The 26,558-nt window shown below is 37.0% G+C and overlaps 1 protein-coding gene across 1 annotated transcript in view; it reads left to right on the forward strand.

The window, feature by feature from the left end:
- Window positions 1–26,558, forward strand: part of MALRD1 (MAM and LDL receptor class A domain containing 1) — a 559,293-nt gene that overhangs the window by 77,813 nt on the left and 454,922 nt on the right. Inside the window, exons 13-14 of the mRNA XM_010859895.1 lie at window positions 3,977–4,150; window positions 10,618–10,738. Coding sequence (XP_010858197.1) covers window positions 3,977–4,150; window positions 10,618–10,738 — 295 coding nt within the window. The remainder of the gene's footprint in view (window positions 1–3,976; window positions 4,151–10,617; window positions 10,739–26,558) is intronic.

Consider the following 26,558-nt stretch of genomic DNA (forward strand, 5'->3'; position numbering starts at 1 on the left):
AGCAGCCCACCAGGCTCCCTCATCCCTGGGATTCTCCAGGCAAGAACACTGGAGTGGGTTGCCATTTCCTTCTCCAATGCATGAAAGTGAAAAGTGAAAGTGAAGTCGCTCAGTAGTGTCAGACCCTCAGCGACCCTACAGACTGTAGCCTACCAGGCTCCTCCGTCCGTGGGACTTTCCAGGCAAGAGTACTGGAGTGGGGTGCCATTGCCTTCTCCTAATAAATAATTCCTAGTTGTTCCTAATCATATTGTTTTGTAGAGATTGGCCTTTCCTCTGGGAATATCACAGGGCCCTGTAGAAACAGAGTAGCAAGATTAGTTATTCAGCCTGCACTCAGTAACTAATAGTATAAGTCACGCATAACTAATAGTGTAAGTCACTCAATAAGATGTCCTTTCTTTTTATAGTAAAATGAATGATTCAGTATTTTAAAAAATATATACAAATAATATAAAATCAGAGAATACAATTAAAAACAGTAAATTAATTTGAGCTTCATTTCTTTTCTCTCCAATTTGCAATTAAAGGAATTGCTTTGTTGGAAGCTTTTTAAACCACATAAAATTCTCTTGAATAAATTGATTCAGTGTCTTGCATAGTCATCTTGTACATACAATCCAAGCTGTGGATATACAACTTACTGAAAACCCAGAAGAAATAAAAGCAAGCCTTTAATATTAACACTTTATATAACTGCTTTTTTTTTTTTTTTTTTCCGGCAGGGGGGCACACCAGGTCATAGTTCCCTGACCAGAGATTGAACTCTTGCCCCTTGCATTGGGAGCACAGAGTCTTAATCACTGAACCACCAGGGAAGTCCCTATATCCCTGCTTTTTAGTGAATCAGACAAAAATCAAGATAGTAGTTTCCTTTAAATGATAATTAATAAATACATTTTAAATGGTTGGTATCATTGTAATATGGGCTTCCCTGGTAACTCAGTGGTAGAGAATCCATCTGCCAGTGCAGGAGATGCGGGTTTAAACCTTGGGTTAGGAAGATCCCTTGGAGAAGGAAATGGCAACCCGCTCTAGTATTCTTGCCTTGGAAATCCTATGGAGAGAGGAGCCCGGTGGGCTGCAGTCAATGGGGCCACAAAGATTCAGACATGACTTAGTGACTAAACAATAAGAACAACAACATGATTTTAATATACATGCTTGATAGTTCTTTTTAATAGAATTTTCTGTGATGAAATTGTCTTCTGCATCCACTATGGAAGTCAGTAGCTACAAATAGCTATTGAGCATTTAAAATGTGATGATAACATAGAGAGTGAATTTGTCATTTTGTTGAATTCATTTACATGTAAATAGCCACACTGTTTTCATATGCTTGTCATTATATGCTTAATTGTTCCTTTTCGTTCTCTCCCATAAAACTTTGAGGTCCCTAAGGACACCTGATTCCTTGTACATTTTATGATACATGGCGGGGGGTGGGGGTTCTCTCTTTATTACTCTCTCTGAAGGTCTTTAGACATTTATTTATTTTTGGCTGTGCTGGGTCTTGGTTGCTTTGCGGGAGCTTTCTCTCATTGTAGCGAGTAGAGGCTGCTCTTGGTGGTGGTGTGCAGGCTTCTCATTGCGGTGGCTTCTCTTGTGGACACAGACTCCAGGCACACGGGCTTTAGTCGTGGTGGTGTATGGACTTAGTTGCTCTATGGCATGTGGAATCTTCCTGGACTAGGAATCGAACCTGTGTCCTCTGCATTGGCAGGGGGATTCTTATCCACTGTACCAAGAAAGTCCTATAAACATTTACTCTAACACTAATGCTGATAGTCCTACTCAAACTTCCTTCTTTTCTTTAGTATCTATTAACTGAATACCTACTAAATACAAATTGCCCTAGTTGGTTCTATGAGGAATTAACAACGTGCATTGTGATTTTGAGTTCATGACATAATGTTACACTGCTGCTACTGCTGCTAAGTCACTTCAGTCGTGTCTGACTCTGTGTGACCCCATAGACGGCAGCCCACCAGACTCCCCCGTCCCTGGGATTCTCCAGGCAAGAACACACTGGAGTGGGTTGCCATTTCCTTCTCCAAGGTATGGGAGTCTGTGATGGACAGGAAGGCCTGGTGTGCTGCGATTCATGGGGTGGCAAAGAGTCGGACACGACTGAGCGACTGAACTGAACTGAATATGTATTACAGTGGGAACTACAGATGTTGACTACGTTCCTGTCTAAAGTCATAGCTGTATTAACTTTTGTACAGTATTTTCACCCTGACCAGTATTAAATTTGGAAAGATTCTGGGAGGTTTCTTGGACTATACCAAACTAAACAATTCTCCTCAAATCTCTATAAAGCCAATTCACTTTTAAAAACTAAATTAAATGTGAAGTTCTAAGCTCTTATCCAATTGAATATAGATCCCATTGGCATTTACTCTTAATGCACTATTAACCTCGCACGGGTAATGTACTGAGTGACAATTTGACAGCTTGAAATTCTGGTGCGGCATGCACAACTCTTCAACTAGGTTTAAAGCTCTGTTTTGAATATTTACAAAGTTGGAACATGCTGAAACTATAGCAGGGATCTAAAATTTAATTGTGGTAGGGGACCCTGTAGCCTCCCTTTCCACAGAATTTAATTAAACAGTTCCATTTGACTTTATGTTTCTTGGTTTGCCTCAAGACCTGAGTGTAGGTGAGCTTGGTGGTAAAATCTGATATGAAATGGATGATCAGAAAGGATGCTTTGACCAAGTGATGGCAATTCGGTAGCCACTGAAAAAAAATGTGTACCACATTGCAACAGAGAATGCTAGATGTTTCAAACAGTTTTTTAGAAGACATTACACATTTTTTTTCAACTTTCATCTCCACAGAAATTGGTACCCACAATGACATAAATGGGATAATAAATAAATAAATAATGCATGTAATAATGCCTGTCCATGCAGCAAGGTAAAAGTCCAGTGATGAAGGGAAAGAAAAAAAAAGCAGGAATTTAAAATGTAGTGAAACTGAAAAGGAGTCACTTTGAGTCGAAAGAGAATGATTTAATTTCTCAGGAGCCTCGTCTCTGAACAATGCTCTGTCTTTGAAACATGAAGCATTAGAACTCTATGGCATAATGAGAGGAAGAAAAAATTGCTGTTGTGTCTGAACCTGGTTTTGTGGGGTTTTTTTCTTGATATATTTTGTATTATATCATCCAACCACTGAGGCAATTAATTTTCAACTTGCCTTGTGTCCAGTCCTTAGTAAATGGTCAGTAAATATTGGTTGAGTAATGATAGTGCTGAATTCCACGTTATAGCTGCAGCTGTCAGCACCTAAAATAATCCTCTCTGTTTTCTCCACTACCTCGTTAACCTGTCAGTCCTTTAGATTGTGCCACCATTGATGGTGAGTAGGAAACAAAATGATCAAACCTGGGCTCCCTAACCTCAAAAAGAACATTCTCTAGTTAGATTAAACTATTGATAAACAGTACTATGTGATCTCCCAAGGTTTTTGCTAATGTCACAACAAAGAAGGAATTAATGAAAAAGTATTCCTTGCTGTCTTCTTTTACTTGAGGAAATTTTGAAGACATCAAAGAGAATAAATAGCAGTATGTGATTTTGTAATTTGAGTCAGATATAGAACGTGTGTCTTCCTATATTCATAAGAAGCAGGAAAGCAAGAGAAAAGGGTCCTAAAATTGTTCCCTAATGATGTAGACAAATATTTGTCCTCATGCTTGTCTGAGCAGGATGCTGGTGTCCCATGTCTTTAGACAGCTCTATAGCATGTGTTTAAAATACCAGTTAATGTAACTGCCTTGCGCCTTTTCTTAAGGAGGGGCCACAAAGGCTGGCAGAAGATGTACTTAGCATTTTCTGGGTATACATATTTGGAGGAGAATTAAGATGATATTGAACACCAAAGTAATTTTGGGTATTTTTAATTATAGATCTACTGGGCATAAGTAAATGGAATATTTATATCACTCAAACACACTTTTCACCAGGTGCAGTTTTGGTATCATTTGTCTCAGCATTCACGTCTCTCGCTTTTTACAAGAACATCTCTGAATGGGGATTTGCAGAAGCACAGTGATCTAATCGGAATCTCTGAATCTCAATGGCGACAAGCAAAAATCAATCTCATTGCAAAGGCTGGAGAATCTACTCTCCCTTTTCAGGTAAGCATGTAAGAGATGAATACAACTCAGAAGAAGATGCTTATTTAATGCTGATCTTCCCGGACAATAGGAGAACATGTATGTCCCATAAGTTTGTCTGATGTTAATAAAGCAAGCATATTCACAGTCAGAGATAAGTAGAGAAGTTATCTTGACTAAGTACTCACGACTTGTGGAAGCAGAGCGAAAGTGGAAGTAAGGATTGAACAGATGGCAGAGAGAAGAGAAATGTAATGGGAAAATATTTTTCTTAAATAAGGATGGTGGAGTACATGAGGTAGTGAAAAAAATCTGAGCTGCATTCCTGTTTGCTGTCCATTAATACTGAGAATTTTTATCACACTTTTACGTCATTTTCTTGGTTAAATAATGAAAGAAGGAAACTGTAGCTTATCAGATGAGTGCCCCAGCTTCCACCCTTCTGGACATGACTCCCTTCTGGATGATGTTTGGAAAGAGCTATTTAGTAACTAGATTGGGTGGTGGAATTAGAGGAACACACACTGCCATCAGTCAGATGGTCTGAGTTCCCATCTCTGCTTAACCCAAGGGTTGCTAAGTGACTGTATACATTATACTTTTGAGCTTCAGATTTCCCAGTCTGTGAAAACCACAGTGATAATAAAAGCAATACTTGGGGAAGCTGAGTATTAAAGAAAATGTAGCTAAAACGGTGGCTGTGAACCTGGGCTCTTTAGCCTGAGGTTCAAACCCTGGTATATAGTCAGAGGGAAATTGCTTAATCCTTCCATGCTTCTGATTTTCTCTCTATAAATGGGTGCATGGAGGTCTGTTGGGGTGTTCAAAGCCTCTGAAAAATAGCACACCTCATCTGCTACTCACTTCCTAACTGAGGCAAATACAGAAGTCCAACAGGGAGAACAAACTATTTTGGAGAAGATGCCTTTAGAACCTTTAGGGATATATTTAAAATAAGGACTTCCCTGTGGTCCAGTGGTTGAGAATCTGCCTGCCAATGCAGGGGACATGGGTTTGATTCCTGGTCCAGGAACTAACATCCCACTGGCCACAGGGCACCTAAAGCCTGTGCTCCACAAGAGAAGCCAATACAATGAGAAGCCTGCACGCGGCAAGTAGAGATTAGCTCCTGCTCTTCGTAAGTAGCAAAGGCCTGTATGCAGCAATGAAGATGTAGTGCAGCCAAGAAATAAATTAATTTGTTTAAATTTAAAACAATACTTCACCTCAGAATAAACAGCCCCACCCAGAGAACAACCAAGTGCTAGAGAATCCAAGATTCAACCTTTGGGGAAACATTCTTATCATGAGTGACTATGATATATCACTGTTGTCTCCTCACTTGTAACAAATGCCCCCCTCTGATGGGGGTGGTGATGATAGAGGAGGCCATGGATGCTTGGGGGCAGGAGGTGTGTGGGAACCCTCTGTACCTTCCTCTAAATTGTGCTCTAAAACTGTCCCTAAAGGTGCTCTAAAATCTTAATAAAAAACAAAATACAAAAACCAGAATGTTCTTTGTTGAAACTGACTCTTTGAGAAATATTAGCAGTTGAAACTCATACTGTTCTTTCTGGGCTTCATTAACCTGTCACTTATTATTGAAGAGTTTTAGCATAGTATAGGTGTTTTTTTTTTTAATATTTCTTCTTTTGTCTTTGTTTTGCAGTGAAAATTGAGATTGCTCTTTATTATCTGGGGGACATATTAACTAGTTTGTGGATTGATCAGGGTTTGACGAGATTTTGTAATTTGGCAAACAGCCGCACTCTGGTGCTCTCTTTCTCCCTTCACTCCCCTCCGTGGTGAATCAGCATCCTGTGTTGGTTTTTCTCTCTCCTAACCCGAGGGGTCCCAGTCAGCACCAGTCAGCCTCTTTTCTTTTTTTTCTTTTTAGTATATTTTTGGCCGCACTGTGCAGCATATGCGATTTTAGTTTCCCAACCAGGGATCAACCTGCACCCCCTGCCCTGGAAGCACGGAGTCTTAACCACTGGACCACTAGGGAAGTCCCAGGTTCTTCTTAATTGTTCTGGCTCTGGAGGGGAGTGAATGGCCCTGGGTTCTTGCTTTAAGCCTCAGCCGTGTTTAATTTGCCCTGAAAAGCTAAGGGTTTTAGCCTGTGCCTCTGTTCTGTTGTCTTCCCTGGTGTTCAGACGGTAAAGCGTCTGTCTACAATGTGGGAGACCTGGGTTTGATCCCTGGGTTGGGAAGATGCCCTGGAGAAGGAAATGGCAATCCACTCCAGGACTATTGCCTGGAAAATCCCATGGACAGAGGAGCCTGGTAGGCTACAGCCCACCGGGTCGCAAAGAGTTGTACACGACTGAGCGACTTCACTTTCTTTCTGTTCCATCTCATGTAATCCTGTTAATTGGCTGTAGTAAAGGCTTGTTTTAGAAACTATAGTCAGTGAAAAGAAAAATAACTGTTTTCTCAGATTTCACCATTCAGAAGGCTATTATAGGTCCACAGTCTCTAAGCAGAAATTTAGAAAGTCAAAATTTGGAAAGCAATAAGCTTTTGAAAAACAAATTTAGAGGCAAAATTTAACCTGAGCTGAACCACTGTTAAGCAGTTCATTTAGTGATGGGTTTGATGATAGAAAGCTGCCCTCGGTCTCTCCGAGGGCATCATGATACATTTAAGATGAACATCCACAACTCTGAACTATTCAGATTTCAAATCCTAGTTGGACTCAAAGACTGTGGGTAAGGAATTGGGTTCTGTGTTAACATCCTGGTGTGAATCAGTGCAGATTTTATACACATTTTATAAGATAGATAAATACACAGTCACACACATACATAACGTGTTTTTATTGAATACATTGATATTATTTAGATACATTAGTAAACCTTTCAAACAAGTAGAAAGTACACAGAAAGGCGAACACCCATGTACTTAAACTTCAGAATGAATTAATATGAACATTTTTGTTTGCTTTAAATGTTGATATATTTGTTTCTAAAAACACAGCTTTTATCTTCTTGGTTCCCTTTTCTACTCCATTTCTTATCCTCTACAAGCAACAAAAATGCTAAAATTATGTTGTTTTTAACCTGATTTTTCTAAGTGTATTTTCAAAGTTACAGAAATATGCGTGAGGAGCCTAGCTAGATGTAGTTCTACTTCATTCTTTGGTCAACAGCAAACGGAAAAGATGTTATACCTACAAAGAGTCAATCTAGCTCTTACATATTCAAATATTTAAAGTTTATCTTCTTGGAAACAGTCTCCTTTGGCACTTTAAATTTAATGGACTGAAGTATTTAAGGGTGACCTTCTTCATTGCCTGACCATCAGTGTAATGTGGCTAAGCATATATTTGTACAGAGTTATCTAATCCAAACATTGGAAAGGAGAAAGGAACGGGACCGTGTGACCTCTCCGTTCTCTTGTAGCCATGACATTCAGATTCAGTGTGGTCCTTTTATGTCTCTTGTACACATCGCAACAGAATATAAATTGCTCTGATTTCTTTAGGAAATCAGTGCCTGGGTTAGGTAGGGCTTTCAGTCTTCTGGTAGAAGTGAATTTGGCTTACTGTTTATTTTGCAAGAACAGCAAATTAGCATTTTAATATTCTCTCCATTGCCTTTGCAGTTTTTATTGGAAGAACGTATGTCACATATTTCACATTAATAGTATTTTTTTTCCAATCTGTTTTAACTGTTCCTACTCATTTTAAATATTCAGCTTTTTACATAAATATATCCACTTAATTTGCAATTTGTTTCCTAACTCTTCTTAATTTCATATCTAGAAGTGGTACTTTTTCTAAATACTGTTTATTGATTTCAGGTTGACCTGCTGTCTTTGAGTTTGCTACTAAAACATAATCGTGTCATATTTAGATTTTATTTTAAGATGACACTTTTGTGAAATTTTCTACAATAATTTTTACTCTTGATCAGTGTTGATGGTATAAATCAATAACAATTTCCTGACGTTATTTGAGGAATCGGTGAAGGGTAAGATTTATAACGCAAAGTAAAAGCTGGTCTGGTCTCTGTAAATGTTGCTATGTCCTTGGCCTTCTTAGTCCAGGGCTTCATTAAATCTTCTTTTGCCAGGTAGCTGTGTCCTCCAGCATCTCTGAAGACCAGTTATCTCTTATTTCATGGTAGTGATGATGTTCAGCATAATCATCCATGGCTTAGGTTACACATTTTTCTTACTCAAAATGTGACCTTCAACCAATAACTTCAGCTCTCTAAGCTCTGTTTCCTTTGCTTTAAAATGTGGACAAAAGTAGCACTGCCTTCATAGGGTTAAAATAAGTGAATGCATTTTAACTTATTTAGCTTACTCCAGGCCTGGCATGTAAAAAAACAAAAAAAAAGCATCCAAGCTCTTTAGTAAAAGTTTGCTGTTGATTTTATTTTTAACACCACCGTCATTGTTTAAAAATTACTGTAGTCCAGTTTTTCTTTATTTTTTCTTATCATATTCCTATAGTCTCCGTTTCCCCTTAGATTCATATTTATTCATTCTCATTATCCTTTATTTAAAACAAGATATCAAAGAACCAAAATTTAAATATGCTAGTTGAATATTTCTCTGGAAAACCTTCTCTCAGTTTTGCAGATGTAAAAAGTAATCACTTGACTGTAAACAATATTTACCATTGCCGTGCTTCCTGAAAGCAAAAATAAGAATTGATTCTGCTCACTCAGGGAGTCATATAATATAATTGAATAAAACAAAACTCAGCAAGATCCTAAAAATTAGTTTTAGAAGGAAAGATATCTACATATAATTAGAAATTTTAGCTCTCAAGTTACCTTCAGAATCTTCTTAAAATTAGGTTTTTCTCTCTGCATTTTTGCATGGTTGAAGCATCTCTTCTGAGCAACCTCTGGCTCACACAGTGGTTATTAACTGATACTGTAGTTCTCAGGGGGGAGCTACCTTCAGTGATGAATTGAAAGATGAGCTTGGTTTAAAGCAAGTAATACAAAATAGAAACAGTGAAGATGATTTGGGCACAATCAGGTGATATTTACAGATATGAGATATATATTTTTAGAGGAATTTTAACATTTTTCTCTACTTAAAATTGGAGGATTTTAATTAATCTAGATCAAATTGTAACTGTTCATCACATAGTCTTGCATTTAATTATATAGAGGAAAGCAGGCAAAGGTGTAGGTGACCTAAAACTGAAGTTTAGTAATACCTCTCTACTGAAACTTTTTTCTGAATTCTGTCTCACATTCTTGGCAGAAGTAATGAAGTGCTTTTCTTTGATTCTCTTAGTATCTTATCATATTTCTTATATAGTACTTATGGTATAGTCTAGGTGTCAATGTGTCTTACCAGGTTAATTTTAAGGTCTTTGAGCTCAGAGATCCTCCCTGATAACATGGAGATGCACTTACTAGCCACTTGCTAGCCTGGACTAGTTGTCCTGCTATGTGTTGTTAAGACCCTGCACATATATATTTTCTTTCTTTCTTTCTTTCTTCTTTTTTTTTTTTTTTAAGATGGTGGATAACAACATAATGTGAGTGATTAACAAGAAAGAAAACAAATTATATTAGTCATTGTTTAGAAAGTTAGAATAAATTAAACCTAAGTAGATGCCTCCAAGTGCTTTAGCATATGAATGTTATTAACCGTTGTAAGTGGTTTTTTGCCTAAGTAGGTTTCCATATATGTATATGTAATCTACATAAGTGTTTAAATATTCTGATATGTAAATGAATCATTGCCTTCAGCAGACACATTATAAATGAACTCATATCTCAATTAAATTGAGTTGTAAACCACGCAGTTGATTACCCCAAAGAGCTCATTTTAAATGCTTATAACTCTTAATGGCTCCAGTGGGAAGGTGGCCCTTCAGTTGTGATGAATGTTGCAACTTCTAATTGAAACAAGGTTACCTAGGATATTAAGGTTGCATAAGGTGCTGTCAAAGCAGTTATGACTTTATAAATTCCTAATTTGAATTTTCTGATCAAAACAGTTTTCTAAAATTAGGTTGGAAGATTGGGACATATGCAAATAAGCTTCTCTACACAAAGAAATATGATTGTAATACATTTACTTTTGTTAAAAAATGATTAAGGAAGATAGTTTAGGGGGTACAAACAAGGTTTATTCAACACTTCAAGAAACAGTGTCTAATTTGAAGAAATGCAAAATGGGGTGGAAGGCAAGAAGCTTTATAGGGTAAAGAATAAAAAATGAGGACGAGATAAAACAGAAAATATTCAGTTGGTTGAGGCCTCACAGTCAACCTTGTTTGGGTTGAGAAGGAATAAGGAAATATAGAGCCCAGAGTTGGCTTGAAGTTTGGATACTGACTGACTGAATATAATGTGTTTCTGGTGAAGAGGAACATTTAAAGACATGAAAGTTACTTAAGTTTTGATTTGCTGTCATGGCACCCAGGGCAGGAATGGCTCTATCTTGGGTCTAGAAATTAAAAAAAAATGTTTATAGTATATTTCTAATAATTTATCTTTCTGTAATTTTAGTTAATTTTGGAAGCTACAGTTTTATCATCAAACGCTACTGTTGCTCTAGATGACATCAGTGTATCCCAGGAATGTGAAATTTCATATAAGACACTTCCAGGTACTAGTGTACAAAGCAAAGGTAAGTTTTTTCTTTTTTTTTCTTATGGTTGTTGCAATTTTGAACATTAAAATGGTTTTCTTTGATACCAAAATATAAAAATATATGTATACATTTTAAGTTTTTGATATGGACCATTTAAAAAATCTTTTTTGAATTTATTACAATATTTTTCTGTTTTGGTTTTTGGCTGCAAGGCATGTGGGATCTTAGCTTCCTGACCAGGGATGAAACCCTCACCCCCTGCATGGGAAGGCAAAGTCTTAACCACTAGACCACCAGAAAAGTCCCTCAAAAATATAAAAATATATTAGAAATCCTTCATTAATAGTTCATTAATACCAGGATGTGTATTATGTCACATGTCCATGAAAACTAAAACATTTCTTTTTTTTAAAAGAAAAAGGTAAAAATACGATCTATCACAGTCTAGGCCGAGGCTATCTAAAATAACATTGTACACTTGTGGCTAAAATTGTCACATACAGATTATTTAATTATAATAGTTATGAAAGAATTTTAAATATTTTGCATGTTTTAAAATACCTCTCTAATAATTTATTGTATTTTAATATTGTTTGATACTTCAAGTGAATATGTAATTAAATTCATGTTTCAGAATCACTCAGGAGTTCAAAAAAAGTATTGTTTGGAAAAGTGACTTAAGGCCAAAGAAGAATTTCAAAATTGACCCTAAAATTATGTGTTTAAATTCAAAACAACTTTTTCAAGAAATAGATGGAGTTTGACTAATTCTTTGACTACATATTTTGTAGAGAATTTCAATTGAGAGAAAGATATACTGTCATAACAATGGATCCCAAATAATAGAATAGGCATTTTTGAAAACCTCTCCATAATATACAGGCTTCCCTGGTGTCTCGGTGGTGAAGAATTCACTTGCCAATGCAGGAGACTCAGGTTTGATCCCTGGGTGGGGAAGATCCCCTAGAGAAGGAAATGGCAATCCACTGCAGTATTCCTGTCTGAGAAATCCCATGGACAGAGGAGCCTGGGGGTCTATAGTCCATGGAGTCTTTGTGAGAGCACGTTGAAACGGGTATATATTGTGCCTGCAGTTACTCTGTTATTTTAACACTGGTTGATGTTTCTCTCTGACCACCTCTTTCCTCAGGTCTCACTTAAGAAACAAAAATGAATGTTAAAAATGTTTCTGAAAATTGTCACACTTCATTTTATTAATCTCTTTACATAAAAAATAATTGCATGTGGACATCAGGCATGTCATACATTCTGAAGTTATGTTTTCTTATATGACATATTTAGTGAGAGAAGTTGCATTCTTAACAGGAGCTAAGTGCATTAATCAAGGATGATATAGGAGAAACAATTTTAAATTGAGATCTGAGTTAAAGAACTTTTCATTAAAGATCCTTTATTAAAGGCATCTTTCATTGGTGAGGCTGTATATTCTATGTCCTAACTGTACTGTGTTAACATGCTTTTACATTATTCAGAATATGTGTCCTGAATTTACAATAAACCATTCTAAGCTGTGTGTAGTGTGAGTGTGTGTGGGGAGGGGGAGGGGGTGTTGATAGACATTACAGAATGTAAAGCAGCAGATTTAATGATTAATGAGTTTTGGAGGGTTAACCAGAATTACCTTATTTCTGTTAATTAATTAAATATTTTCCTTCTCCTAATTAAATGCTGCATCACCAGAATTGGAATAGTAGGAAGGTATTAGAGTTGACATTGAGGGCAGTGTATTTGGAAGCCGAAGTGGTTAAAAGTTTGAAATTATCAGTAAAATTAACCCTAGTAGAAGTCTCTGAGAATACTTGATCTCACTTACAGAGAATTCTCTTCATAAATTAACTCAAAACTCATTCATGTGTGCTTCAATTGGCACGCCAGCTCAGTTGGTTAGAGCATAATTCTCATTAGGCCAAACTTAGGTGAATTATTCCTGAAAGACCAATGATTTTACACAAAGGAAAAAACTTTCTTACCATTTGTACAAATTTATCCAGTAGGCAATTCTAAGATCTCCTTCATGGACTTTAGTATTTCTACCAAGCAGGAGTTTAGGGATGGGAGTAGAAGGGGACTTGTCTAGTCCTACTTATGGTGAATTATGTTACATTTATGGCCAGAGATTTATTGAGACCCCATGCTTGCCATTTTTAGCCCATTTAAAAACTAGTGTTCATGAAACAATTACACATTCCATCTAGTTGTTGGAGGAGAAAAAGATGTTTTATTCTCTCCATCTCTTAATTTGAAGCTGGACTTGCGCCACCTGAGGATGCAGGCTGGACTTCATCCAGCAGGGTGCATGATTTCACGTCTGACTGTCCAGATGGAGCAGAGGAAGCTAACTGTGGTGAGTGAGAGAGTCCAGACTCACTCGACTAAGATCTGTGGGTACATATTTACTCTCTGAATGTAAAGTACATGCTACTTAATTAATGAAGAATGTTTCTTTTTTTGTTATTAATATCTTTAAAATATTTTTATCAAGGTGTGATTAATGTCTAACATTATATTGGTTTCGGACATACAACACAGTGCTCTGATATTTGAATATAATGCAAAATAACCATGAAAATAAGTCTAGTTATATCACCATACATAGTTATACAATTTTTTCTTATAATGAGAACTTTTATTTAAACAAAATATTTATTTGGCTGTATTGGATCTTAGTTGTAGCATATGGGATCTCCATTGTCCTTTAAAAATTTACTCACTTAACAACTTTCAAATGCACAATATAATATTATTGATTATTATTACCATGCTTATGTTTTTACATCCTCATGACTTATAAGTTTGTACCCTTTGATCCCCAGTTCCCTGCCTCTGGCCATCACCAATCTGTTCCCTGAACTAGGACCTTGGGTTTTTATTGTCTGTCTGTTTTCTAGATTCCAAATGAAATCATATGGTATTTGTCTTTCTCTGTCAGACTTACTTCACTTAGCCTAATGCCCTCAAGGTCTGTCTTTGTTGTCACAAACAACAAGATTCCTTTGTATTTTGTGGCTGAATATTATTCCATTGTGTCTATGTACCACATTTTCTTCATTATTGTAGTGATGCTGTAGTGAGCAGGGGGCACAAATATCTTATTGAGTTAGTGTTTTTGTTTTCTTCAGATAAATTCAGGGCACCATCTGAGTGTCCTACACCTTTAACTCAGTTCTGACACTATCTACCTAGAGATGCCATTAAGTTCTGCAGGTTGAGGCTCAGTCCTATAAGATGGCCCCCCTTCTTCTGCTGTACTTTGGATGATGATCTCAAGTCCAGGTTGTTGTTAATGGGCTGGCTTTAAATCAGGTTCCTTGGACTCCCTCCTTGGATTTGATTAATTTGCTAGGGCAGCTCACAGAACTCAAAGAAACATTCTACTTACTAGATGACCCGTTTATTATAAAAGGATCTAACTCAGCAACAGTTCGATGGAAGAGACACAGAGTGGGGGCAAAGGATAAGGGGCTTCTGTGTCCTCTCCAGGTGCTACTCTCTCAACACCTCCATGTGTTCACCAACCTAGAAAGTCTCCAAACTCCATCCTTTTTGGTTATTATGAAGGCTTCATTACATAGATATTAATGTGATTGATTAAATCATTGGCCACCAATTCAACCGCCAGCCTATCTCCTCTCCTTGGTGGTCAGGGGTAGGACTGGAAGTTCCAACCTCTAATCACATATTTGGTTCCATTGGCAACCGCCCTCTGTCCTTAGGTTCACTCCAAAGTTGCCTAATTAACATGAGAATACACAACTTTGTTATTCTCCATACTTAGGAATCCCTAGTGGCTTAGCAGTAAACAAACCACCTGCAGTGCAGGAACCTCAGGAGATGCACATTTGATCCCTGGGTTGGGAAGATCCCTTGGAGAAGGGAATGGCAACCCACTCCAGTATTCTTGCCTGGAGAATCCCATGGACAGAGTAGCTGGGTGGACTACAGTCCATAGGGTTGCAAAGGGTTGGACAGGACTGAAGTGACTTAGCATGCATGCATGCACACTTAGGAAATTCCAAGGATTTTAGGAACTCTGAACCAGAAACAGGGATGAACCTTTTGGATGTAATCCCGCTTGTTTATTTTTGCTTTTGTTGACTTAGCTTCTGGTGTCGAATTGAAAAAGCATTTCAGAGACTTTTGTCATGGAGCTTCTTGCCTGTGTTTTCTTCTAGAACTTTTATGTTTCAAGTCTTATGTTGAAGTTTGTAATCTATTTTGAGGTAATTTTTGTGTATGGTGTAAAGAGAGTGGCCCACTTTGGTTTTATTTTTATGTGACTGTCCAGTGTTCCCAGCACCATTTATTGAAGAGACTATCTTTTCCCCATTGTTTATTTTTACCTTCTTTATTGAACATTAATTATCTATGGGTGGGTTTACTTTTGGGCTCTCTATTCTGTTCCATTGATCGATGTTTGTTTTTATGTATGGCAATAACATAGTTTTAAGTATGATACCTTTGTAATATAATTTGGAATCAGGATGTGAGATGCCTCTGTCTTTGTTCTTCTTTCTCAAGATTGCTTTGGATATTTGGTGTCTCTTGTGGTTCCATAAAAATTTTAGGACACTTTGTTCTATTTTTGTGAAAAATACCCCTGAAACTTTGTTAGGGATTACATTAAATCTGTAGATTGCCTCATAGGCAGGGCGGGGGGTGGAGGGGAGGGGGTGAAGGGCGGGGAGGGGTAGCATGGACATTATAACAATATAAATTCTTACAATTCATTGAGCATAGAAAATTGTTCCATTTATTTGTGTCATCATCCATGTCTTTCATCAATGTTTTATAGATTTTAGTGTCCAGGTTTTTCACCCCCTTGGTTATATTGATTCCCTAATACTTTGTGTTTTTTTTTTTTTTGGTGCAGTTTTAAGTGTCAATCTTTTCTTAATTTATCTCTCATAGTTCATTATTGATATATAGAAGGGCAATAGATTTTTGTATATTGTTTCTGTATCCTGCAGCTTTACCAATTCATTGATTGGTTCTAACAGATTTTTGGGGAATCTTTTATAATGTCATCTGCAAATAGTTTTATTTTTTGTTTCTGATTTTGATGCTCTTTATTTTATTTTTCTTGGTGGATATTGTGACTAGGTCTTCCAATACTGTTAAATAAAAATGATAAGTGTAGGCATCTTTGTCCTGTACTTGATCTTAGAGGAGAAATGTTCAGCTTTCATCATAGATTATGATGTTGATTGTGGGCTTGTCATATATGGCTTTTACTATGTTGAGCTACATTCTGTTAATACCCACTTTGTTGAGAGTTTTTATCATAAATGGATGTTGAATTTTGTTAGGTGCTTTTTCTGCATCTATGGAGATGATTATATGATTTTTATCCTTCATTCTGTTCTCATGATATATCACATTTACTTCATTTTGTTACATGGTGTATTACATTTGTAAATACTGAAGCATCACTGCATTCCGGAAGTGAATCCTTCTTGATCCTAGTGTTTAAACCTTTTAAGGTGCTCTTGAATTTGGTTTGCTAATATTTTTATTGAGGTGTTTGATGAGGATCTTTGTTCATCAGAAATATTGGCCCTTTATTTTTTTCCCTTGTGGCATCCTTTTCTGATTTTGGTATTTGGGTAATGTTGGCCTGAAGGTGTATTTGGAAGTGTTCTTCCATTTGGAGAAATCTGCTGGGGTGCTGTGGGCTAGATTTTGTTAACAGCTTAGTATTCAAGGAAGAAATTATCCACCAAGATACTTGCAAAACTCACTGAAGGGTGACTTAACTGCATTGTCTTATAAGGTTGGTTGTCATGGTTTAAGAACAAAAACAAGAAAAAAGTACCCTGGAACCAAAAAGGGAGGGTCCTTGTTCTGCCATGCTTTGTGTCATTCTTTGCTCTTTATTAAGAAAGCCAACCATTGCATGAGCTATTAAAAAGAGAAATGTTTGCACAGTCCAGCTCTGTTATCTCAAAGCAGAGCAAAGAGGGTAGATTTGGAGCTGGGACACAATGTGATTATAATTGGCACGTGTTCCTAATGTTGTGTAGTTTGTAATTGGTGGAAGGTCATCTTACATGTGGGTGATCTGTTCCCAGATTTTAACCACACATTTTGCAACCTTTCTGTCCTTTCAAGTTCATCATTAAATTGAAAATGATAGTTTCCAGAAATTAAAAGTTGCTTCCTTGATCAGTTTGAGCAATAGGAAATTTGAATCCAGTGAAAGAATTTACTTTTGGAGGAGAAATCATGCTCTCAGGCCCCTAGGATGTCAAATGGTATCTTAGGAATTCTGTCTGGAAGTTTTAAAACATTAATATCCTTAAAAAAGAGAGAAACCTTAATCTTTTCTCTTTAGAAATTATTGTGTTTATCACATTACATCTCATAAATCAGAAATGTACTAAATTTCTTTCCATTCCAATTGTGTGTTTCAGGGATTTAAAAGATTTATAGACACAAAAAGAGGATGGGAATCTTTATTTGGCATTGGATCCATGATTATAGTGAACTGAGTTAAAAAATAAGCAAATGAACTTCATATCTCTAAAATCTTTGTCTTTATTTCTTTGCTTGTCCCCCCCCCCAACCCCCGCAAGGCTGATTTTATCCTGATGAATCTGTTTTGTCATACAAATGCTAATTCTTCAACCCATTTTTATGAATTCATACATTAAAGATTCCAGCTGTGAGTTGAAATGAAGTTAAGAATTTGGAGTAAAAGTAGGCATCTTTTGTCGTCTTTGCAACAAAAAAAGAGAAGTAAGCACAGTGATTTTAGGCTGAGAGTCTAGCAGAGAACTAACTTGTCAGATTTCCCATAGAGAGCTTCGCTTCAGTTCAGTTCAGTTCTGTTGCTCAGTTGTGTCCAACTCCTTGTGACCCCATGAATTGCAGCACGCCAGGCCTCCCTGTCCATCACCAACTCTCGGAGTTCACTCAAACTCACGTCCATCAAGTTGGTGATGCCATCCAGCCATCTCATCCTCTGTCGTCCCCTTTTCCTCCTGCCCCCAACCCCTCCCAGCATCAGAGTCTTTTCCAATGAGTCAACTCTTCACATGAGGTGGCCAAAGTATTGGAGTTTCAGCTTTAGCATCCATCCTTCCAAAGAACACCCAGGGCTGATCTCCTTTAGAATGGACTGGTTGGATCTCCTTGCAGTCCAAGGGACTCTCAAGAGTCTTCTCCAACACCACAGTTCAAAAACATCAATTCTTCGGTGTTCATCTTTCTTCACAGTCTAACTCTCACATCCATACATGACCACTGGAAAAAGCATAGCCTTGACTAGACGGACCTTTCTTGGCACAGTAACATCTCTGCTTTTCAATATGCTATCTAGGTTGGTCATAACTTTCCTTCCAAGGAGTAAGCGTCTTTTAATTTCATGGCTACAGTCACCATCTGCCATGATTTTGGAGCCCCAAAAAATAAAGTCTGACACTCTTTCCCCGTCTATTTCCCATGAAGTGATGGGACCAGATACCATGATCCTAGTTTTCTGAATCTTGAGCTTTAGGCCAACTTTTTCACTCTCCTCTTTCACTTTCATCAAGAGGCTTTTTAGTTGAAGCATGAAATGTTCCCTTGTTATCTCTAATTTTCTTGAACAGATCTCTAGTCTTTCCCATGTTATTGTTTTCCTCTATTTCTTTGCATTGATCGCTGAGGAAGGCTTTCTTATCTCTCCTTGCTATTCTTTGGAACTCTACATTCAGATGCTTAAATCTTTCCTTTTCTCCTTTGCTTTTTGCTTCTCTTTTTTTCACAGCTATTTGTAAGGCCTCCCCAGACAGCCATTTTGCTTTTTTGCATTTCTTTTCCATGGGGATGGTCTTGATCCCTGTCTCCTGTACAATGTCATGAACCTCTGCCCATAGTTCATCAGGCACTCTATCTATCAGATCTAGTCCCTTAAATCTATTTTTGACTTCCACTGTATAATCATAGAAAGCTTAATTGCTTAAAAAAAAAAAAAGATTATCTGTAAGGAGGAAGAGACGATACCACACTCAGGATTTCTACACATAAAAATAAATTCTCTGTAAAAAGAATATTGCTCCTCTAGGGTTTCAAATATTAATATCTAAATGCAATTTATTCTAATTTTCACAACTATCTCGGACCTAATTTGAGTTGTCTTTCTTTATAATAAGAATGATTATGACTTACCTCAAAAAAGTTGTTAAACTTACTATGATTTAGATATTCTGTGTCTCTAAAATATCTTTGAACTTTTTAGGAAAAAATTACCAAATGTAATTTTTAACCAGTTTTGGTAAAAGACATAGTTTATCAGATAGATGAGAAAGCCTGTATTTTTTTAAACAACTCTCTGTGTTTTAAAGGTATTATAATATTCCCAAACGTCATTTTCTAAGCACTTGTATTTCTGTCTAAAAACTGGTTAGCAGAAAATGCATATGCTTCCTTTCTAAAAATAGATCTACACAATTTCTTATTTTCTACTTTTCTCTCTGTTCACAGGAAAAAACACATACATCAGTACTTGGTTTGAATTCAATAAAGTCTAAGCCAAGGCAGGTTGAGCAGAAAAGGAGAGTGATTTATTATTTTTCTGATTTGACTTTTCAAACTTAAATATTGGCTGTTTATTTTTCCCAAGCTACTATATCTGCTAAATATAAAAATGTATGTATTAAACCCTGGCATTTCTACAGCTGATAGTGAGGTAGAGGCCAAGTGATTTTATGTGTTGATGCTTTGGAGGCCATCTCCATGTATTTTTACTAATGTTTTACCTTCCAATGGGCTTCCCTGATGGCTCAGATGGTAAATAATCCACCTGAATGCAGGAGATCCAGGTTTGATCCCTGGGTTGGGAAGGTCCCCAGGAGAAGGGAATGGCTACCCACTCCAGTATTCTTGCCGGGAGAACTCCATGGACAGAGAAGCCTAATGGGCTACAGACCATGAGGTCTCAAAAAGTCGGACATGACTGAGTGACTAACATTTTGATTCACTTTGCTTTACCTTCCAATAGCAATTTTTGTATTCTGTAGTGAGACAAATTTCTTTCATGACACAATAGCATTATGAGAAAGCTTGAATTTTCCATATCTGTGTTTCTTTTGTTCTCTATTTCTTGAGAATGTGTATATGTTTGTGTCTGTGTGTGCATGTATGTTAGAGAGATCCAATGAAGGCTCTGCTTTTACTGCTTATATTCTAAAAAAAAATGTTCTTTGAGAAGGTATTTTTTTGGTGAGATTGAACATATATAAACTCAATTATAGAATTTAAGGCTTCCTAAAATGTACTTTTCTGTATAACCACCAATTGCTTTTTATTTTAATGAAAGATGTGGAAATAAGCTATTTCCTGTTTTCTATCTAATGCTGTTTTCTAGAGGCCCGACTGCCAGGGAAAAAAAGGGTCTCCAAATAAAACTAGATTTGCTAATTATTTAGCATCTTGCTTAAATGTATATCAGTCTACACGTTTTTGTAGAAAGAAGGAGACCTTGCTATTTTTTCCTTACCGAACCGGGTTCTCTTTCTCTCCATATTGTACTCCATGATTTAGACACTGTTTTCCAGTCCAAAAAAAAAAAAAAAAAAAAGATCTCCCTAGACAGAGGTAACTGTAAAAGACTAAATGGGAAGTTGTTTCTGGTGAAAGGCTCATCATTTCTGTGACATAAAACCATGAAGTTGAGAAAAAATCCATTCATTCTCAATTGTGGAGCCATTGATCACTGAGGAAAGAGAAAACTATTTCTGTAGACAAGCAAAATCTGGTAAATAACCCATGATGATTTGATCAGTCTTTGTTGTGGATAATTATGTTGTTAGGCTAGAGAAATTCAGGACAGTAGGGATAAAATAATAAAATAGGTAATGCAGTAGACAGTGAATTTTCTCAGTTGAAAATTCTATTGAGAATATGAATCTATGTATTTAATAGGAAAGTCTTTTTCTATGATTATTTAAGATTAAATTTCAATAAGTTACATTATTAAGAGTATCTATGGAAAGATTTTGTGTGCATCATTGTGTTGAGCTCAGTTCAGTTTAGTTGCTCAGTCCTGTCTGACTTTTGCAACCCCATGGACTGCAGCCAGGTTTCCCTGTCCATTACCAACTGCTGGAGCTTACTCAAACTCACATCCATTGAGTTGGTGATGCCATCCAACCATCTCATCCTCTGTTGTTCCCTTCTCCTCCAGTCTTCAATCTTTCCCAGCATCAGGGTCTTTTCCAATCAGACAGTTCTTCGCATCAGGTGGCCAAAGTATTGGAGCTTCAGCATCAGCCCTTCCAATGAATATTCAGGACTGATTTCCTTTAGGATTGCTGGGTTGGATCTCCTTGCTATCCAAGGCACTCTCAAGAGTCTTCTCCAGCACCACAGTTCAAAAGCATCAATTCTTCAGTGCTCAGCTTTCTTAATGGTCCAACTCTCACATCCATACATGACTACTGGAAAAAACATACCTTTGACTATATGGACCTTGGTCAGCAAAGTGATGTCTCTGCTTTTTAATATGCTGTCTAGGTTTGTCACAGCTTTTCCTCCAAGGAGCAAGCATCTTTTAATTTCATGGCTGTCACCATCTGCAGTGATTTTTGAGCCCAAGAAAATAAAGTCTGTCACTGTTTCCATTGTTTCCCCATCTATTTGCTATGAAGTGATGGGACCAGATGTCATGATCTTAGTTTATTGAATGTTGAGTTTTAAGCTAGCTTTTTCACTCTCTTCTTTCACTTTCATCAAGAGGCACTTGGATTTTGTTTTTCGGCATGCTCATTGTTCTTCTTCACTCTGAAAATTATAAGCTAGAAGTATAAGTGGCATTATTTTTGCTTGTATACCCCAACTACTTCAGTCCTTCTCTTTAGTTTCACACCTGCTACAGTTGTCCATTTAGTTTCTATTTTCAGGTTAGTGATGGTTGTGATGAGAAATATAAGTGGATTTAATCATCCTCTCCTGTTGAACACTAGATTTGCTTAACAGTCCCTGTCTCCTTGCCTTGAAGAACTTTACCACTGTAGATAGTGAAGTTATCATTTTCCTCCAAGGTTGATAGAAACCCCTTTCTTTGGGGTGTAGACTTAAACATGGGTTTAAAGATGGTATGATAATAATATAAATTCTGTTACACAGTTCTCATGCACTTATTTCATTCCTAACATTGTTTAAAATGAATGTATATGTATTAAATAATGTATAGCTAAGAAAAATAGGCACACACAATGAATATCACAGCTCTTCCTGTGGTTGTGGTCATGCAGTTAGTTCAGTAGAGATAGAGGTGGTGTGAAAAATGGATCTTGGGATTGATTTTCATTTCACCCACTGAGTCTTCAGGGTGCTTAAATTTGTAAAGTTCTCAAAGACTGTGAACCATTTCACCCCCATGGGTATTTATAAGAAAGGCATTAAAATAGGTTGGTATTTCCAGTGACTGTATTTTAAGACTGTTTGAACATTTCCAACACTTTGTTAGGTTTGTATGGTAGACATAGAAAGGAGTTTTTACTTTAGGGAAAAGCAATCTAGTGAGAAAATCTAGACAGTGTGCATAAAAGAAGTCATGATAATCTATTGCCAGTAACCTGGTTAATAATAATAATAAACAGTGGTTGTACTTAATATCTGCTAAAAGAAATGTGTGTAGAGTATGTAGAGATGTTAATATATTTGCTCTGCTGTGAGTAACAAACGGAATTCCACAACCCATTAAAATGGTCGTAACACCATGATCATGTTGGGTTTATTACAGGCATGCAAGCATTCTTAAATATATGCAAATCAACCAATGTGATACACCATATTAACAAATTGAAAGATAAAAACCATATGATAATCTCAATAGATGCAGAAAAAGCTTTTGACAGAATTCAACACCCATTTATGATTAAAAACTCTTCAAAAAATGGGCATCAAAGGAACCTACCTCAACATAATAAAGGCCATATATGATAAACCTACAGCAAACTTTGTTCTCAATGGTGAAAAACTGAAAGCATTCCCTGTAAGATCAGGAACAAGACAAGGGTGCCCACTCTCACTACTACTATTCAACATAGTTTTAGAAGTCCTAGCTGTGGCAATCAGAGAACAGAAAGAAAGAAAAGGAATCCAGATTGGAAAAGAAGTAAAACTCTCACTGTTTGCAGATGACATGATACTATACATACAAAACCCTAAAGATATCTTCAGAAAATTTCTAGAGATAATCACTGAATTTACAAAGTGGTGGCAGGATACAGAATGAGTACACAGAAATCACTTGTATTCCTATACCCCAACAATGAAATATCAGAAAGAGAAATCAAGGAATTGTTGCAAGGGGGACCCCTTCCAGGGCCCGAAACTGGGCTCTTGTCTAACACTCAGAAATGAATTGTCCAAGGAGACACATGTGCTGACAAAGCAAGAGATTTTATTGGGAAAGGGCACCCGGGTGGAGAGCAGGAGGGTAAGGGAACCCAGGAGAACTGCTCTGCTGCGTGGCTCACAGTCTCAGGTTTTGTGGTAATGGGATTAGTTTCCGGGTTGTCTTCGGCAAATCATTCTAATTCAGAGTCTTTCCTGGTGGTGCATGCATCGTCCAGCCAAGATGGATGCTAGCGAGAGGTATTCTGGGATGTGGACGGACACGCGGTGTCTCCTTTTGACCTTTCCCAAACTCTTCCGGTTGGTGGTCGCTTATTAGTTCCGTGTTCCTTACCGGGATCTCCTGTCATAAAACAACTCATGCGAATGGTTACTAAAGGGCGTGGCCAGGGTGGGCAGTTTCAGTCAGTGTGCTTCGCCTAACAGAATCAATCCCATTTACCATTGTAACAAAAAGAATAAAATACCAAGGAATAAACCTACCTAAGGATAGAAAAGAGCTGTATACAGGGAACTATAAGACACTGATGAAAGAGATCAAAGATGACATAAACAGATGGAGAGAGATTCCATGTTCCTGGGTTAGGAAGAATCAATATTGTGAACATAACTATACTACCAAATGCAATCTATAGATTCAATGTAATCCTTACCAAATTACCAATGGAATGTTTCACAGAACTAGAAGAAAAAATCTCACAATTAATATGGAAACGCAAAAGACCCCAAATTGCCAAAGCAATCATGAGAAAGAAGAATGGAGCTGGAGGAATCAACTTTTCTGACTTCAGACTATACTACAAAGCTATAGTCATCAAGAGAGGATGGTACTGACATGAAAACAGAAACAAAGACCAACAAGATAGAAAGCCCAGAGATAACCCCTGCATCTATGGATATCCTATTTTTGATAAAGGAGGTAAGAATATACAATGAAGCAAAGATAGTCTCTTCAGTAAGTGCTGCTGGGAAAAGTGGACAGCTACTGGTAAAAGAATGAAATTAGAACACTTTGTAACACCACACACGAAGATAAACTCAAAATGGATTAAAGACCTAAATATAAGACCAGAAACTATAAAACTCAGAGGAAAACACGGGCAGAACACTCTGTGACGTGAATCACAGTGAGATCCTCTATGACGTACCTCTTACAGTAATGGAAAGAAAAGCAAAAATAAACAAGTGGGACCTAATAAAAGCTTTTGCACAGCAAAGGAAACTGTAAGTAAGGTGAAAAGACAACCCTCAGAATGGGAAAAAATAATAACAAATGAAACAACTGACAAAGGATTAACTTCAAGAGTGTACAAGCAGCTCATACAAATTGGTACCAGAAAAATAGCCTAATAAAAAAGTGGGCAAGAGACCTAAACAGACATTTCTCCAAAGACCTACAGATTGCTAATAAACACTTGGAAAGATAATCAATATCACTCATTATTAGGGAAATGCAAATCAAAACTACAATGAGTTATCACCTCATACCAGTCAGAATGGCCATCAAAAAATTTACAAATAATAACTGTGGGAGAGGGTATGGAGAAAAGGGAACCCTCTTGCACTGTTGGTGGGAATGCAAATTGATACAGCCACTATGGAGAAGAGTATGAAGATTCTGACAAGAATCTAGAAAGATGATACTGATGAACCTATTTGCAGAGCAGCCATGGAGACACAAATATTGATAACAGACTTATAGACACAGCTGGCGGTGGGGAGGAAGGAGAAGGTGGGAGATATGGAGAGAGAAACGTGGAAACATACATTACCATATGTAAAATAGATAGCCAGTGGGAATTTGCTATATGACTCAGGGAACTCAAACCGGGGCTCGGTAACAATGTAGAGGGGTAGATGGGGAGGGAGGTGGGAGAGACGTTCAAGTGGGAGGGCACATGGGTAAATCTATGGCTAATTCAGGTTGATGTTTGTGATTCATATTGTGTTGGTAGAAACCAAAACAATACTGTAAAGCAATTATCCTTCAATTAAAAATAAATTAAAGAAATAGATGAAGATATACATAAAAATGTAACTAATAGAAAAAGCTGGTTTTGCTTCATAGACAATAAGGGTGGATTAGGATAGGCATGAATCAGATTCTAAAATGAGAAACTTGTGGGGAAATTTTAATGAAAAGTTTGAGAATAAACATTTCTTGACTTCAGTTGAAAATTCCATACAGCACAGGTGAAGTTCACTGGAAGCACAGTTTGCATGGTGTAATCAATTTTATCTACTGTCGATAAAAGTAGAGTGAGGCAAATTAGCTGGGAAAGTTTTTACCTGGGGCGTTAGTGTTGTAATATTGGGCTAGAGGAGTGGATACCTTGGGAGAATGCCTGAAAAGAGTGGATAATAGCAGGAAGCAGGTGTAGTTTAACACTTGCTGTCCTCGGCAGTGCAGTTTATGCATTCAATAAATATTTATCAAGCACTGTACTTGATTTAACAGCTGTTTACAGGGTGAACAAGACACATGTAGTTCCTACCTTCTTAGGGATTATAGTCTAGTGGGGAGATCTATATTACACTAATATAGCCATGATTCTAATTCTGATGAGAAGTATGTAGGAGTTAGAGTGAAAGTTATAGATTGACTCTTTTATTGGCCCTAGTCTTAAGATACCAAAATTTTTTTCTTAGTGCACTAGCCTTTTTTTAAATTAAAAGAATCAATATAGTAAAAATGAGTATACTACCCAAAGCAATTTATAGATTCAATGCAATCCCTATCAAGCTACCAATGGTATTCTTCACAGAACTAGAACAAATAATTTCACAATTTGTATGGAAATACAAAAAACCTTGAATAGCCAAAGCAATCTTGAGAAAGAAGAATGGAACTGGAGGAATCAACCTGCTTGACTTCAGGCTCTACTACAAAGCCACGGTCATCAAGACAGTATGGTACTGGCACAAAGATAGGAATACAGATCAATGGAACAAAATAGAAAGCCCAGAGATAAATCCACGCACCTATGGACACCTTATCTTTGACAAAGGAGGCAAGAATATACAATGGATTAAAGACAATCTCTTTAACAAGTGGTGCTGGGAAAACTGGTCAACCACTTGTAAAAGAATGAAACTAGAACACTTTCTAACACCATACACAAAAATAAACTCAAAATGGATTAAAGATCTAAACATAAAACCAGAAACTATAAAATTCCTAGAGGAGAACATAGAAAAAATACTCTCCGACATACATCACAGCAGAATCCTCTATGACCCACCTCCCAGAATATTGGAAATAAAAGCAAAAATAAACAAGTGGGACCTAATTAAACTTAAAAGCTTCTGCATAACAAAGGAAACTATAAGCAAGGTGAAAAGACAGCCTTCAGAATGGGAGAAAATAATAGCAAATGAAGCAACTGACAAACAACTAATCTCAAAAATATACGAGCAACTTCTACAGCTCAATTCCATAAAGATAAATGACCCAATCAAAAAATGGGCCAAAGAACTAAATAGACATTTCTCC

This window comes from Bison bison, unplaced genomic scaffold (genome assembly GCF_000754665.1).
Source record: "Bison bison bison isolate TAMUID 2011002044 unplaced genomic scaffold, Bison_UMD1.0 scf7180017864461, whole genome shotgun sequence".
Lineage (NCBI taxonomy): Eukaryota > Metazoa > Chordata > Mammalia > Artiodactyla > Bovidae > Bison > Bison bison.